The sequence below is a fragment of the Chiroxiphia lanceolata genome, chromosome 4, assembly GCF_009829145.1.
Source record: "Chiroxiphia lanceolata isolate bChiLan1 chromosome 4, bChiLan1.pri, whole genome shotgun sequence".
NCBI classification, from domain to species: domain Eukaryota; kingdom Metazoa; phylum Chordata; class Aves; order Passeriformes; family Pipridae; genus Chiroxiphia; species Chiroxiphia lanceolata.
In genome coordinates this window covers 75,691,007-75,708,047 of record NC_045640.1, presented here as the reverse complement: position 1 = coordinate 75,708,047, position 17,041 = coordinate 75,691,007, and the positions used below count along the sequence as shown (strand labels likewise).

At 44.6% G+C, this 17,041-nt stretch overlaps 1 protein-coding gene across 6 annotated transcripts in view; it reads left to right on the top strand.

Moving 5' to 3' along the window:
* Positions 1–17,041, top strand: part of ANTXR2 (ANTXR cell adhesion molecule 2) — an 82,014-nt gene that overhangs the window by 8,599 nt on the left and 56,374 nt on the right. For all 6 annotated transcript variants that reach the window (XM_032685583.1, XM_032685582.1, XM_032685585.1 and 3 more), the window contains exons 4-9: positions 241–322; positions 1,301–1,408; positions 1,506–1,574; positions 2,350–2,430; positions 15,887–15,947; positions 16,898–16,993. In XM_032685583.1, the coding sequence (XP_032541474.1) occupies positions 241–322; positions 1,301–1,408; positions 1,506–1,574; positions 2,350–2,430; positions 15,887–15,947; positions 16,898–16,993 (497 nt within the window). The remainder of the gene's footprint in view (positions 1–240; positions 323–1,300; positions 1,409–1,505; positions 1,575–2,349; positions 2,431–15,886; positions 15,948–16,897; positions 16,994–17,041) is intronic.

Below are 17,041 nucleotides of genomic sequence, written 5' to 3'. Positions count from 1 at the left end.
TATCTCTTTGGTTCACTGAAGCATATTGCGTTAGTTAGTTAGGTCTGAAATACCTGTTCCCACAGTGCCACACTTCTGTCACAAATACAGTCTGCCTCCGTGTGGGATCTCAGCTAAAGGCTCTAATTTACAGCTTTTCATTTCAGATCTCCTTTAGGATCAATACTGTTTTCAATTGATAAACTACCCTCTTTCCCCGTTTCAGATTACACTAAGTCTCTTACCTTTTTTTGTTTGCAGAGAGAAAATCAAGAAAGGTCTTAAGGATTTGGAGGAGGTGATACCAGCAGGTGAGACATATATACATGAAGGACTAAAACAGGTGGGTTTTCCTCATCTTCTTGCAATCAACACATGCTGTGTTCTCACCCTTTGGTTAACAACCTGTAACATAAATGGATTGATTGTATGCCTCGGTCTGTTATGCTCAAATCTTTCTAGTTGCCTAAGTGGTCCCAGGGTTGCCCAGACACTGTGCAAATCCCATGCAGATTAGCCATCACAGAAATTTGCCATATGGAATTTCTCTGACTTGCAGCAGAGCGCGGGTCTGTGTCGTGAATCTCAGAGCTAACCCAGCATACCAATGACATGGTAAATAGTCACAGGCAGCTCTGGAGGGCTGTGGGGCTTGCGGCATCTTCTAGAGCACTCTCCTTGGGGAGACTTTACTGCACAGAGCAGCGTTTGCAAGACAAATGCTCTTAATTTTGGACCGTCTTAATTATGGAGTTCCCAACTGCTTATATTTCTTTTAGTTAAAGTATACCGCGCAGTTTTGCTGAAAGCCCGGGCCCTGAAGGTGAGGATCTAAGCTCTCACTGTTACAGACAAATCGGTTCTTCCTCTATGCCTGTGGAACCATGTTTGTAACTGAGATCTGTGTGCTGAAAAGCTGGGCAAAGAGAATTTTGTCGCTGTTTAAAAAGAAAAAATTAGTTTTAAGCCATTCTTTTTGTATCTTGGAACCTACTGACTGCATTTGAAATCTGTGAGGTGGCAAAATAAACCGTAACAGTGGATCTGAAGAGATCCACCCTGGAAGAAATGAGTGTTGGCAAGGACTGACGGGTTAGTGACCCCAGCGCTTTTGAGGTGGCCTCACTGGCAACTGGAAAGGACCAACGAGGGGTTTCCCAGCTGGTAGTGAGTTCAAGGGAGGCAGAGAACTGTCAAGAGAGATGGGTTTGAGGATGAGGCTGAGTGTTATTTCAGTTACTGTATTCGATGCTTAAAAGATGCATTCTGGTTAGAAGTTCAGGTGCAATTTTAAGATGGATGATTTTTTTTTTGGTTTCAGGCCAATGTGCAAATTGAGAAGCAAGGAGCCTCGAGGTTCTCTAGTATCATCATTGCACTGACAGATGGCAAGCTAGATGGTCAGATTCCCTTGTATGCAGAGAAAGAGGTGAGCACGAGCTGGAAATGCGCGTCATATTCTGCAAAGTTTGAGTGCTGCCTGTTGAATAAAAAAATGCTTATTCCTCTGTTCTTTTATGGGACAGGCAAGGAAATCCAGAGACCTGGGAGCGAGAGTTTACTGTGTTGGTGTCCAGGATTTTGAACAAGAACAGGTAAGAATAAGAACATGAATACTTTAGCATACTAGGCAGTACCTGAGTTTTACACAGTTCATGTTTAGTATGGAAATTAATTTTACTTACATTAGGCAGTATAATGTCTTCTCTGGCTCAGGAAATGCACTCAGATGTGGATGCAGACATAAATAGAAAGAGTGGGTGTCACGCTCACTGCTGAGGAGACCCGTCGGAAATCCCCTTGCTAGCTGGGAGCTGGCAGCAGAGAGAGTGCAGGCAAACCCCTCTCTTTGGGATGGCAGTCGGGTCAGGGTGCTGGTTGTGTGAACAGAGGAGCTGTAGACAAGGTTCAAGCAGCATTTAACAGCCTTGGGATGAAGAAAAGAGTGTCAGATCCATGTTCTTCATTGACTGAAAGCTCTTCTAGAGTTGCTGTGTCTCAGTGAATGCTGTAGCTCTTCCTGCAGAAGGTGCAGAGGAAGGCTTTTTAGTGGAAGGCAGAACAAACAGGGAAGGTAATTCTGGACAGAGTTATGAAATCACTGCCAAGATACAGGCTCTTAAAGGCCTCCTCAGCATGATGTTTGCCACCATGGCTACCCACCATTCTGTTAGCTGCAGTCAGCACTATTAAGTCCTCCTGTTTAGAAAACTCATAGTTAGCTGTGAGAGAGCTCTCAAGTTCCCTTCTCTTTGCAGAGCTGATGAGAGTTGCTTTTAGACACCCATTGAAATTTAAGGGTGAAAATCAGCGTGATGAATTTAGTTTGCCCGATGATTCATGTTGTTTGCATGTGTTTTCTCTCCAAAGCTGGAAAGAATTGCTGATGTGAAAGAGCAAGTCTTCCCTGTCACTGGAGGATTCCAAGCACTTAAGGGGATAATCAATTCTGTGAGTACCAGGCAATAGGTTTTACATTTCCTCAAGATTACAGCATTCTCCAGTCCTGCTTACTTTTCTAGGCAGAACTAATTCCTAAGTCAGTAATTGCAAAAGATGAAGTTCCCTCATGCTTAAGAGATGCAACTCTGTAAATCAGCATTACCTGCCCCTCCTGCAGTTATTCATGCTCAGACCTTGTGGAGAATTTGAAGACTCTCACAAGGAGAGGGGAATTCGTGCAGGAAGCTGGAGGGATGCTCTGAGGAATGGCTGCTGTGGGTTTAGTCTGGAAAAAATGGAGACTGTTTCTGTGGGAGAGTTGAGAAAAACTTGTTAAAATCCTGGGGAATAAGTGCAATATAGGAATTGTCCAAATCTTCAGAGAAACATTCTAAATACATGACTTTAACCACTCGTTATCCCAGTAAGTGATAAGACTCAGTTCCATTTCTGAGCATGGCATGACCAGCTCTCCCATCAGTGAGATGAGGCCATTCAGCTGATTATTGTGGTTTGCAAGAAGGGATCAAAGCAAGAGATACATGTTTTAAACTAAAGGCTGCGTATTTCATGCAAGGTTAACAGTGCTGCTGCTGCGTGTAGGCAGCACAGTGCTAACAGGCTTACTGGCAAAAGTAAAGTCAAAATCAAAAATGGAATTCTTTTTCTGAGAGAGATCCCACTATCATCTATTTCCCTTTCCTTTTTTTTTTTTTTAAACAACAAAAGGATACGACTCACATACAGGATATTACACAGTCACAAATGTGTCACTTCCCTTGAGCAGTGGTTTTTGTGCATGTCATAATGCAACAACTTCTTTTCCTTCTATTGCTTAAAATAAATGTAATTTCAGAATCTTCCTTGCACATTCTAAAGAGAGATAATCAACCTTTTGATGCATTGACATTTATTCTCCTGAAAAGACAGTGCACCCCACATGCTACTGCTTAAAACATTTACTGTTAAAAATCTCATTCTGTGCCATTTGAAAGACTTAAAGGACTCAGCTATGTTGCTGGTGCAAATGATGCAACCTCGAAGCCACTAGTGCTAGGCTTATTTATGAGAGCTGAATGTTTAGTCCCAGCTGATTATGTTATGTTTCCAAGGATACTGCTTTTCAAAACGTGTATGTCAAGGCAGAACCAGATCGAGGAGTAAAGACATTGGTGTTCAGTGTTTCCCCTCCAGTGAGGGTCACTGACCTGCAGATTGGAGCCTTCCGAGGAGTCAGGTCTCTCCACTACCCCTCTTGTCCTTTGAGGAAGCAGCAGGAGTGCAGCAGGAGTACAGTCCCTTGAGGAGTCTGGAATTCAAGCACATGAAGATTAGCACAAGCTGTAGGATGCCCATTCTCAGCCAAGGTGTTTTTGGGCAGTAGCAGTGCCAGCCTGCATCTTTTATACCTCCCAGGGGCTTTCAAGCACCTTCACTTGTGGGCAGTGAGGGAAGCTTTTCTGATAAGATCTGGCAGGTGGTGCTTGCACAAGCCTCAATCCAGCTTCTTCTGGCACTTGTGAAAAACCCGAGTGTAAAAATCCCAGATGTGTGCATATCACAGCTGTAGAGAAGGACCAGACACACTGAATGGCAGCACTTTGTTTTAAGGTAACAGCTTAGCACTGACAGGAAAAGTTCTGCAGCTTAAATGCAAGGTCTGCCCCTGCAGACTAAACTCATGAGTTGGTCCAGGGTTTATTTACAGCCTGCAGCTGCAACAAACATGTCACCACTTGGCTTTTACCACAGAGCATGGATCGAAGTATCCACAGCTATGGGTTTTGTTTTGTTTCATTTGAATTTTTTGTGTGTGAGTTTTGTGGTTTTTTTTAAAATGCATGTGTGGTGGCTAAATTAACATGATTTTTTTGTATGCTGTAGTTATAACTCAGTTTTCTTTGCAGGGGTTTTGAATAATTTTGACAAATCATTCTCATAACATTATAACATTGATAAGCAGATCAAATGGAACGTGAAATACTCACAGTTTTCCTTTTTAGTTACTATTATAAATTCGTTTCAGTTTGCAAGTTAGCTAGAGAATACAGATTCAAAGAGATCCTTCTAAAAGGGAGAACTAATTTTAAACCAGATGAAAATGAGATACTCAGGTCCCAAATGAGCAGGAGTATCACTCGAAGTGCAGAGTCAGAGGTGCAGTTGTGAAACCCTCCGTGAGCATTGCTAAACAATTTTTGTTTAGAAAAATCACAGTTTTCAGAAATGGCAGCGGCACAGCAATTAAAACCCCTGAGCAAAACTACACCCCAGAACTGTTGAGTAGGAATGATGCAGGAGTCTCTTCTACATTGATCTCTCCAGGTGTGAGATTTTTTTGGCTGCTATCTTGTTATATCTTGTACCCTATTCCAGGAGAGCTGAGCAGTTGAACTGCATTTGTTGGTAAAGTGATGAGCTTTATCATGGAGTGTCTGTTAGTACCTGCTCTTGCAATTGCTTGCAATCTAAGCACCTATTCCAGTTTATTTTCTCTGGACAGATACACGAAATATGTTTAATCGTGCCCAGGGGTTAGCATGGGAGACAGTCGAGATGAGCATTTACGGTAACCCAGGCTTAGATGCTGGAGAGCTCGCACTGAGTTTTTGACCTTAAGTTCAGATAAAACTCCAGAGAAGTGGGAAGGGTTTAAGCACCATCACACCATGTGTTTCTGCTGAATAACATCAACTACCAATTCCAAAGCCCTGTGCAGAACTCTGAAGGGGGGGCTGCTTTGTGAAGTTTCCCACTCTGCCAGCATTGCTAATACCTAACTTTACGAAGTTGTAACTAAACAGCATTGTCAGGGTGAATAAATCTAAGCAAAACTCTACAGCTTAAAAGCAAAATGCTGAAGGCGAGTTACTGCACTCTCAGGAACAGTTACTGATGGGGTTTGGCTGGTAATTACACGGAGTGTGGCCTCGTGAGCGAGCCAGGGCAGTGTGAACTGCAAGGCTTGGGGAGGGCACAGTTCCTGTCACCATGCGGCAGTTCAGTACTAGATAAGAAAATGAAACCCTTAATTAAACACAAGTCCTGCTGATTTATGAGTGAAAGTTGTCTGGTTGTCTCTGCAGGCAGAATTGGACAAGGCTCGTGCCTTTAAAAGTTACATTAAAGGAACTCACTTTAGTAACCTTATTAGAGTGTGTGACAGCTCTAAGTAGACTTAAGCACATTTTTATACTAAAGTGACTTGACAGCACTTAATACAGGAAGTTAAAATATATTTTGTACTTAGGAAAGCCCACGAAAACTTACCAGATAAGACTACAAGAACTAATACATGCAGAACTTTAGAGGAAGTAATCAGTTCAAAAAAGGGTCAGCCTGAAGTTCCTTTATCTCTCATTGCTACAATTTCTTAAGGAATCTACCCAGGAAGGATTATAAATTACTTAAGAGCTCTACCTGGGAAGGATAATAAATAGAATTGCTAAGCTCTTTCTGCTTGTTCATTTTGCAGGTGCTTGGGTTTTTTTGTTCGTTTTACGTGGGAAACTCGATCTTAAACATAGTAGACAAAAACAAAATTGATCAAGTCCTGTGGACTGAGAGGTTGGACCACCCAGAACATTGTAAATGCAAGCTAAATTGTATCCAAGTTGGCTGAGCCCTCTGGGGAAAAAACCCTAGGCCTTAGCATAAAGCTGTCAGTTTGTCCAGGAAGAGCTGCAAATTTGGATACTTAAGGATCCACCTCTTGTTGAAGGGGGGACGTGGGGAGAGAAGACCTCGGGATTTGCAGGATGTGAACTCCCAGGCTGGAGTTACTTAGACCCATCAAAGGAGTGCATCTGGGAACAGTGAGGTTGAACAAAGGATTAAACGCACCCAGGGTCCTTTAAAAACTATATTCACCACTTATACAGGGACAGACTCTGGCTAAAGGGGCGTAAGTAGGGAGTGCTATACAAATACAAATTCTCTGCTATAAAAGTATAAATTCTCTCCAGTAAAGCGTGGTGGGTAAAGTCTACTTCTCTTGCAAAGAGCAGTCACCAAAATCCCTGTGGCATTCAGATCCATTTGGACACCAGTGAAGGGTATCTACTGAATATCCTGGGGGTTTCCATGTCAGCTGGATGGTTCCTGTGTCACTCGCTGTGCATGGCAATGCATTCCTACCTTGCAGTTACACGGATTGGTGACAGCCAGCTCAGTGGGGCCCGAAGGGAGCTGCTGCACAAACCGTACATGGCAGCGGCACGCTCAGCCGGTACCTGATGGAGTCACTTCTCATCTGGAGCATGGTGACACTCACTGTCACTGTGCCCCAGTGCTCAGCACAGAGAGGGGCCCCACAGGCTGCTGACAGGTCTTGGTGACAAGCAGACTTGTCCCTGTTTGCCTTACTAACACAAAGTCAGCAGGGAGGGAAGCTCACAACCTGTGTTGGACAGTGAGGTGGTGCTCGAGACGGGACAAAACCAAAGTCTGGTGAGGGCGAGTCAGTTCTGTTGAGGTAGGCAAAGAGCGGTTTCGTGTGAGGAACAATTTTTGCCTTTAGGTTTGTAAAACTTACCGTGCTGGCTTCCTGAAGATGTGCTCCATCCTCTCTCCGTGAATCTGATGCCTTCTGCTCTAGCTGTGCTGTCAGCAGCACTTCCTCTGGCTGACCTGGCTTTGGCACTGGGGGATGGGGAATTATTGAACTCACACAAGTCCAGCAGCATCTCCCATGGGTACCTGCTGTAAGGTAGCAGAGTTCATATTTATGGAGAGCAGGAAACTTACCCACTGCCACAGGTGGTGCTCCAGCTTTGGACAGTGGAGAACGCTGGTTCCATGTCCCCGACATGGGAGCTTACCAGACTCTGCTCTCTGAACCACTCGTGTCTCAGGGGCCAGGTTGCGACTTGGTACCGAGCAGTAATCAGGGACTACATGATTTTCAAGTAGTCCCTACTTCTGCCCGGCCTGCCCAGATCCCTTGAGCTGAGCTGCCTTGTACACTGCCTTGGTCACAGTGTGCTGAGGCTGCTCCCCGTTTCCTTAACTGCTGTCCCTCCGCTGTGAATGAGGGGTCAGCCAGCTGACTGCACACGGTTAAGATTTTTCAAGGCCAAAATCAGCTTAAACGGTTCATTATCAATTATACATCAACTTAATTGGATCATTTCCTGTAGGAAGAAAATATGCTCAGTTTATGCACTGGGAATCCAGGAAGCAAACTATTAGACATTTAAGGAGGGGGGGAGGAGAAATGCAGCAAGTTATCATTAAAAGAATTATTCTGATTAAATCAGTCATCTTCTTTAATCCCCTTGGACGGTCTAATCTTCAAGCTGCACTGGGTGCAAGGTTCAGAACTAACGCTGCGCTATGTTTTCCATGTGATTGAGACCGAGGAGATAGTTTTGGGAATTACTGCATGTAGTTGTTAAAAGGAATCAATGGCCTGGAATAGAATGCTTTCTGCTCTACCCTTCACTGCTGTGCAGCCCTTAATTTGACATTCTCTGACATATTACAAACCATATAATGTTCTCCTGGAGCACAGTGAGCGTGATAAGCCAGCACCGGCACTGACACAGCTCCTGTTAGTGTGAGCGTGCCTGTGCCCGGTGATTGGGATGGGACTTGTCAGCCATCCCTGCACGCCTGGCAGCTCCGTTACGTAAGGGATGCTGCACAACTTGCTCCAAAGGAAGCAGTCACAGGTCCAAATGAAATCCAGTGTTTCTGTAGTGGTAAGTTTCTTGGAGCCAGATTTTTCTAACTAATGGGAAAAAAATAAATAGGCCGAACAACTTTTTTCCTGTTATGGAAAGTAACAGTTTTTCTTGATCCTTAGTTACATTACTTGGTAAGTAATGGGTTTAGGGTTGTTTTTAGTAATTTGGGGGTAAAGGTTCCAGTGCTGTTAAAATCCTCATCTCATGACCCACAGTTTTGTCATCTCCATTTGCTTTCCTCAGCGACTGCCAATGAGGTACTACTCAGCCTTGGTGTAATTAGAATATTCTCACTAACCTAACACCGTGCCAGGCTTCTCTCGGGTGGTGATTTTATGCAAGACCATATGTCTCCGGGATTTTTGTCTCTTAGATAGGGGACAGGGTAGCAGCCTTCCCCTTCCCCTTGCTCTTTGTCCACGGCGCTGCTGAGGCTTGGCAGCGAAGTGCAGTTAGCACAGATGTTTGGCAACAGAGGGAGGTAGGGCCTGTTAGATATTAACCGCTGCAGTTCCTGCTCTTTGTTGGAGAGAATCACCAAAATGGTGTATCCAAGAAAAGCACCTGTTTCTTTCCACGTTACCCTGAATCGATCGTCTTCGGTCTAGTGTGAGGTGGTCCTGCTGCCTCGTGGCTTTCTGCACAGATCAGCACTGCAGAAGTAAATATAGGGTTTGCTTGAACACAACAGAGACACGTGGTGTGGAACCAACACTAGAAAGAATGGAAGGCTTCACTTTGGAAAAAAGCAATTAATTTCAGGGAGTTCAAGCATTAGTTGCTATATGGAAGAGCTGGCCTGTCCAGAGCCTAAGGTGAGCTGTGACTCAGAGATCCTGTTCATGATTAAGGTTACTTGAGTGTAATCACTGGCATCAAAGGCTCTACTTGTACAGTCCTAATCTGGTAAAAAAACCAACAGCTCATGAATGAAAGAAACCTGTAACCATGCCAGCCTACGTACACCTTAAATTCTTGGTCACCCTGATTTCACACATGTACATTTTACATGCCATGAGGGTCACTGAATTCAGCATGAAAAATCCTGCTCTATGGACAGTTAGCATTTCATTCTCTACAACAAAGCCAGCAAGGAAGTCCATCACACCAATTAAACACCACCTGCTTTTCTTTCATTTCCTTTTTACTGCCTCAGCAATAGTGGAAAAAAACGTTTCAAATTAGAGGGGAAGAAAAGGAAACAAGCTGCCAGTAGTACTTCCCAGTGACTCATAGAAAAACAAACCCGCATGGAAACATGGGGTGAGCCCAGTCCTGATTCAGCCAATCAGAAGGAACAAAGCAGATTAGCTTTAGGAACTAAACTGAGCCCCTGGGTGAGCTTGGCTGGACACGGCTAACTCAGCACCAGCACAACGCTACCTTCATCACCCATCCCTCTGAGGAGCAAAACGTGGAGCTGGCATGAGCCTCAGAAAGGCATTAACTCACCAGGGACAGGCCTCACTGGACAGCAGTGTTCCACAGGCTGGGACAGCTTCCTGCAGCACTGACCAGGGTTCCTAAGACTCCACCTGCACACACTACTCTGCCTGTGCACGCAGGAGACCCTGTTCCTGCCTGCCACTTAAGTGGCTGCCCCTATGCCCGGTGGCATTCCTGACCAAAAGTGCAGCCAATTCCTCAGCAGAGAAGAGCCCACAGCACTGGAGTGTCACAGCTGGCAGTCAGGGAGGCTTTGCCTATGTGCACAGATCCAGCTGAGACATAGAATACTCTGGGTGGACTTAAACACTCTTACGTTATCAGGGCCCTTCGCTTCCTGCCCCCTGCTTGCAGTACATTTATCGCACTGCATATCCATGTTTAGCAGTGACAAGTTCTTAGTCATGTTTACCACTGTATCTTGAGATATATATCCTGATAAGAGGTGCGGCTCTTGGTGAGGCCTGTTTTGTGGTCACCTGAAAGAGGAGTTTGGCACAGCACATTCAGAAAGCACATCCTCGTGGCATGTTACACACTCAACACCGGTCCTCCAGTTTTACTCAGGTTCTCAGTTTACCACAGTTTCTAGCTATGCTTTCCTTGGGGTTATAGTTTTCCTCACTAACTGTTCTGTTTGTAGCATCCCCAGGGAAAATTAAGGACCCCGCATTTGGAAAGGAGAGAGGAAAGAAAGGGAGGTTGGAATCTCCACAGGAAAGCTGCTGCCTGGAGTTGGCTGTGAGGCTGCCATGTAAGGGTCTCTCAGGGCTGTGCTGCCATCTCTGACTCGTGCCCACACACTTTGGCTGGCAGCACGCCCAAGAGCAGCACTCGAGGCACAGGCTCCGTGCACCAAGCAGGAGATACAACTGCTGGAATATCACCTTCGCACACGCACTTTGGTTGATTGTGTTGGGCTGTCAGCAGGTTTTGCTGGAGCCTTGCCATACACAAGTAGAGCAAATAAGATTATTTTTTAAAGGTGAACATTTTTTCTTCTTGAAAACTTGGTTCTGCAAATAGCAAGTCGGATACATTTGTTTCTGTCAGGGAACCATGCTGCTTCCCCCTGGAAATCACAGCAGTCTGATTTGGGATCAGCTTCCAGAGAGCACTAATGTAAACAGAAGTGTGTATGTTTGGATGAAACTGTAGGGAGTAAAAGCCACTGGTGACTGTGGAAGTTCTTAGCTAAGTCTGAACAAAATGTGTCAGAAGCTGTCCCCCTCCAGCAGTTTCTGGTTATCCTGACCTCTGTCCCAGGAACTAAACACCTTAGACAGCTGTAGAACATTTTCTAGACTTAAAATCATTATGGTGGTTCTGTAAAGAATGCAGCTGTACTGATGACCCGCCCCAAAGCCTGAACCCAGTGTAGTGTACAGTGCTGGGCAGGAGCAGATGCCGTGCAAGTTACGATTTATGGTGCTGCCGGCTACCAAAAACTTTTGAACTGCATACGGAGCTAAGCAAAACCGAGTGGTTCTGTGAGATAAATTGACACTTGACGTGTTTTGTTAATTGTCACCAGACAGTTGGGCTGCTCACAGCTTGTTACTAGTGCATTGTTCTCCCAATTTCTTGGAACATAACCTCCCTTAGAGTGCTGAAAGTTGTTGTTTTAGCCTGCATGTAACACTGTGGGGCCTGTTCCACAGTATGTTCCGAGGGCGTGGCAGGTTAAATACTCAGAAAGTTGCTGCTTCCCTGTTAAAGTGTCGAGAACTTGTAAGAGGCAGCAGCAAAGGTGAAAACTGAGTCAGAGCAGAGCCAGGTTAAAGAAGTCCTGGAAGGTCCAGAAGGCACATTTGCCATGTGAAGAAATGTTGGCATAAAGCAGGGGCAAGATAAGGCAAGACTGATAAACAGAGGTGGAGTTTGCAAAGGCCACAAGCCCTGGGGAGCCTGATGTCAGCCTGTTCCTTGGCCGCCTTTCTGCAGCATGTTGCAGGGACACCTGCCCTTTCTGTGCTACTGGCACGATTTGGGTGGGTGGGGTGTTTCTGCAGCTTAGAGCTGACAAAACTGGAGCCTGTGGTCGGTTTGGACACTTGTGGGTCAGAAATGGATGACGTTTCTGTAAAACAGCTCTGCTGGGAGGAAATGTGTTAGTAATGACAAAAATGGGAACCTACTGCATCAGAAGGTGGACTGAGAACTTTGTGTGAGCCTTTGGGAACCTTCTAGTGGGAAGTGCATAGAAATCCACAAGGGTGGAAATGGATTTTAAGTACTCATCCACAATCGGGTTGGTCAAGAAAAAAATGCACTAGTGAAAAGTGGTGCCAAACAGAAAAGCTGATAAAGCTTCTGATAAGTGAATGAATGTACTTGATAAAAGAACTTCCTACAACTGTTTTGAGAGGATTTACATATGCTTGCCTGTAAGCCACTGAAATAGCCTGAGATGGAGACAAGTGACAGACAGTGGGACTTAAAGAGAAAATGCCCCCGTTTCACTGGTTTGGAGCCCAGCAGCTCCTGCTTGAATAGCCACAGTGCTCACAGAGGGAGCTGGGCAGCGTGTGCCAGCGAGTTTGCTTCTAAGCCCCCATGGGTATCTGGGCTGCCTCTACTCTGGTAACTTCTGCTCTCAGAAGTATTCAGAAGTGATTGACTTGCTTTACTGAGAGCTGCTGTAGAGACTGTAGAGTGTCCATTCACTAAGTAGCCATAAGAAGGGATTTCGCTGGGAGGCTGCTCTGCCTCGAGCCAGCCCTGTGAAGCAGTACCTGGTGGCAGAGTGAGCGTGGAGCATGAGCTGTGTTCCTGGGGTGGCTGCTCTAACAACTGGTCCTAGAAAGCACCGGAACATTTTTCCAATCTTAGATGTCTGGTGGCTGCTGCAGTGTAACAAGTTTGGTGGCAGCAATGTAACAAGTCCTGTACATGAAGGAGCTATGGAGTAATTTCCTCAGGGGTCTGTTGTGGTGGTGTTGAACAAGAGGATGTCTGGGGCCTGGATTTCATGTCTCTTAAGTCCAAGAGGCCGACTGCCTTCAAGAGCAGGACTCCACTGCCTTCTCTTGTTCCAGCAGCCACACAATTCCTAAGGAGCGCACAGCTGTGGTCTCTTTACTTTGATTAGGCTCTGGTTCCAGCTGAACCAGTCCTGCACTGCACAGTTTTGCTTCAGAAGGAGAAGAGCACCCTGTAGTTTCTCCACAGTCTCCATTTCTGAAGCTGCAGGACAACAGGACTGACAGGTTTCTGCTCTATTTTGCACTTGGGTTTGTGGGGAATTGGTTCTCTCTGTGCCAGCCAACACTGAGTGGGAAAGGGGGGGAATGGTAGAAAAGCCTCTGAGAGCCTGGGAGCAGAGTCCTATATTTGGTGTGAAGCTCTTGGAATCAAGTGGATGACATAAATTCTCTGAATCTCTCACTGCATGCTGTTAAACTAAGGCAATTCATAGTCTTATTTGAATTTATGTCAGCAGAGTGCTTAACTATCCTAACCAAGCATGGCCTTATATAGTGATTATTTCAACTTTTCTTGTGAGCAGTAGGTTTCTAAATAACAAATTTGTGGTGTCTTGGATTATAATGAACTGGGAAAGGGGAAGCGTTGTATGGATTTCTGTGGAGTTCATTTTGACCTTGCTGACTTTGCAGCCCAGGTTTCCACAACAGGATAGTTTAAAGTTAGTTTTAAATTATAAAGGGCAGGGGGATGAAGGCACATTAAATAATGCACATGGATCACGGGAAAAATGGGTAAGATGCCTTCACATCAGTTGTCCCCAAGAGAAATGAACTGTGTATTGGAGTGCCCTGTGCTGTCTGGGAAGGAATAGCTTGCATGGAAAGGGAAGAAAGATGAAAACAGATACAAAAGAGTGAGCAAGAATAAAGCAAGGTCTCAAGTTTCTGTACCTTCTTTTAGGATGTGCAAATATGTGCTTTTTCTCCACACGTGAAAGCACAAGCAGTGATTACTGCCTTGGAAAATATTTTCAGTTTTCTGTTGTGGCAGCAGAGTCCCTGTGAGCCAAACCATGCACATGGCTGGTGCTTGGTACAGCTTGTGGGTTGGACCCTGCAAAAAGTGTTCTGATTTTTATGTGACTGCTGCAAAATGTAGTTCTGAACAGTGTTTCAGTGTTGTTTAGAGGGGATATTGAAGAGAATCCAGACCATAAAGGGTTAAACAAAGAGCTCTCTATATGCTTCTGATTGGTTCCACCTGATTCCAATTAATCCTTTACAAGGTTTGATTTCTGCTTTTTAAGTTGACTTGATTGTTGAAGGGAGAGGTTTATGGCAACAAGGCAGATTTCTGTACCATTATCCTTCTGTTTCTTTAAAGTGTGGACTATCAAAAAGCTTTTTGAAGGGTGGAAAAGAACCTGCTAAACTTAGAACCCCAAATTTTAGTAGTTCCACAGTTTTTTTTTTCCTCCTAATTTAAGCTTTGTTTGGGGCAAAATGGCAGTTTTAGACCACCCCCTTTGCAAAGAGGCTGAGGGTCTCTGAACAGTACAGCATGCTTAAGCTAAGCAGAGAACAGCAGTAATAAAAATTATGAAAAATTACTGTCAAAGCAGTTATTTCTAAGAACAGTTTCCAGTATTTTCCTGCTTTAGTCAAGAGTGGCATATCTACATGTGTAAAAACGGATTCCATGCAGGAAATCAGTGTATCCTGAACCCTATAGTGAAAATTCCTTTTGTTCATGATTTTTGATCATTTCATCTAGGCCGTATTTCATCTCAGTTGGGTTTGTTATGTCTGCCCCTCCCAGTTGATGCTTAAATCCAAAGGGAGTTCAGCATGTCCAAATAGGTTCTTTCCTGATTTGCATTGCATTTTGAAGCGAAGTGTTAGAAAATTCACCCTAGGATGCAGCACATTAGAGAACTACTGCTTTGCAAGGGAAGTCAGATCCTGTCCCACATTGTCTTCCCCTCTCCCTGACCCCCAACTCATAACATGGACCCTTCATCAGACACCGGGCAAATGGGGCCAGACAGGGGTTCAGAAGGTTCTCTCTGTCTATGTAATGTGGCTCTAAAAACCCACAATTACTGTATTCAATGCCAACTGCTGGATCTGTGCTTCACATAAGGCTTGTCTCTAGTCTCAGCTTCGCTTGGGCTGTTCATCTGACTCTTCAGGGAAAAAAATAGAACATGCTGTTACAGCAAAGGAATAAAATGCTGTATTCTTGCTGTATTTTATTTTGCACAAAATATTGCCCAACTGCCAAATAAACCACGGGAAACTTCTCTCCACACTGCAATAGGAATCAAAAAGCCAAAGCCCTTTTTTGGAAGCAAGGCGAGATCCTCAGCTCATACAAACTGCTTGGCTTGCACTGAACTACAGTTCAACATTCTTTCCTAAGATTTCTGTTGCTGTGTCTCATCCAAATGTGTGTGCCTGCAAGGTCTCTATTTTCCTTAAATACTACTTAATACAAATGGGTTTTAAATCACTAAAAATATAATTTGTGCGCAACAGTCTGTGGGGAGAGAGGAACATTGGGAAGTGTTCAGTGAGGGAGGCTATTCTCTTTCTTGGAGCTTGGCATGCTTTTTGTCAGGGCAGCAACTACATTGTTTCTGCTGGGCCTGGATGTGTAGCAACAGAAATCACTAGCAAAAACTGTAGACAGAGTAAAAAGAGTTGTACCTATAAGAAGGCAGAAAGAGTTAAGAGTAAGCCAAGAGGGACATTGCCAGGCAGTCAGGGCAGCTCAGCAGAAGGCACAGCTCCGGCAAATAGAGGTAGAGAGGGGACAGTAACAGGACTTTCTGCTGTGCACGTGGTTACAGGGACCTGAATTGATTCCATGGAGTATTTCTGAACAGCCGCTAGAAATACCACTTCTGACAGGGCAAGCCGAAGTGAGCCATCCCTGTGTGAGGGCAGGCAGCGCAATCGGCAACACCGCCCGTCCCTGCACTGCTTTGTGGAGGGCAGGGGGCCAGCACTCAGAGTAACGTGCACTTGGCTTCACCCACAGATGGTGGGAACACTGCTTTTGACTGGATTACGTTTTGGATCAGGCTCCTTGTGACTAATTTTTGGCTTAAACATTTGGATTGAGGTTCATGGAAAATAAGGTTAGGGATGTGGACATCATTATGTTTTGAAGGCTATCCCAGGCTTAACAAACTAATCCAAGCCTTAGGAACAATTGGACTTGACTCTGCAGGCCTGCAGGAGCTGTACGTGCTCCAGGCAATGTCTTACAAAGTCTTAGCAAATCAAACTTGTAGCTGTGTATGTCTGTCTTCTAGGGACAAGCAATTGTTTTAAAGTAATATTGCTCACTGAAATAGCACTCTGAAACCTATTTATGACTAGTTTCCTCCTTTGCAATAGGTTTTGAAACAGTCGTGCACTGAGATCTTATATTTGGAGCCATCCAGTGTCTGTGTGGGAGGTAAGTCTTTATAATTTTAAAATAATATTCAATGATTATAATACTGTGATTTCCCTGTTTTACCCAAAGGAAAACTGCACGTCTCTAGAATAAAACATCTCTAACTTAAAAAAAAATCCTTAAGGAGTTCAAGAAAGATATATCCTTCTCTGTTGACTCCTTCTTAGAGGGGGTGTCTGCCATGGCCTGATTCCACAGCTTGGGTAAATCACATGGAAGTTGGAAAGCATTTACCAGCCCCTCTCCTAGGATTCCTGCTCTGCACTTGTCCCGTATCTGCCCCAAAATCTGTGGAATGTAAGCAGTAAAGCATGTGACTGCATTTTTGGGCAGCAAAATACATTTATGAAGTATAAGAGTTGCAGAAAATTTTAAGGGTTGTCTTCTTTCTGGGCTTCACAATCCACTCATAGTTGGAGACCAGTCAAAACAAGGTAGTTGCAAAATCTTACTTGGATATTTCTGTGAAAACATAGATCATCTGGGTGAAGTCAGTGGCCCTGGTAAACTAACTGTTTTCACTCCTCCTCTGCGCAGCTCACAGATATAGTGTGGCCCTTAGGCGATTTCCAGAGGAATAGTACACTAAGAAGAAGGATTTTCTTCATGAGGCACTTCAAATGAGCCTCGTCCAGGTTTGGGGAGTGTTCCTGTTCTGAGTCTCAGATTTCTCATTCACTGAGAAATGCAACTGAGCCCCATATTCTGTTGTTAGGCAGAATTCACTTGCAGTTTCATAGGGCTGCCTCAGTGATAAAGATTTGGGAACAAATCTTGATTTTCCCTAGTGTGACCTAAGGAGAATTCAGTACAAGGGTTCCAGTAAAAAGGAGATCTCAGTAAGCTGGAAGCATTGCTATGTTGTGCTTCCTTTATTGTAGACTAAACTGAAATTATCCTGGTGTAACTTACTGAAGCTGAGTGATTTTGGGTTTTGCTTTTCTCTCCAGAGGAGTTTCAAGTTGTTCTTAGAGGAAGCGGCTTAACCCTTGGTGGGAGAACTGACAGCGTGACTTGTACCTATCACGTGAATGGGACTACAATCCGTAAGTACTGATGTTAGAGATCATCTGCCTTTGTAGTTCTTATGCAGG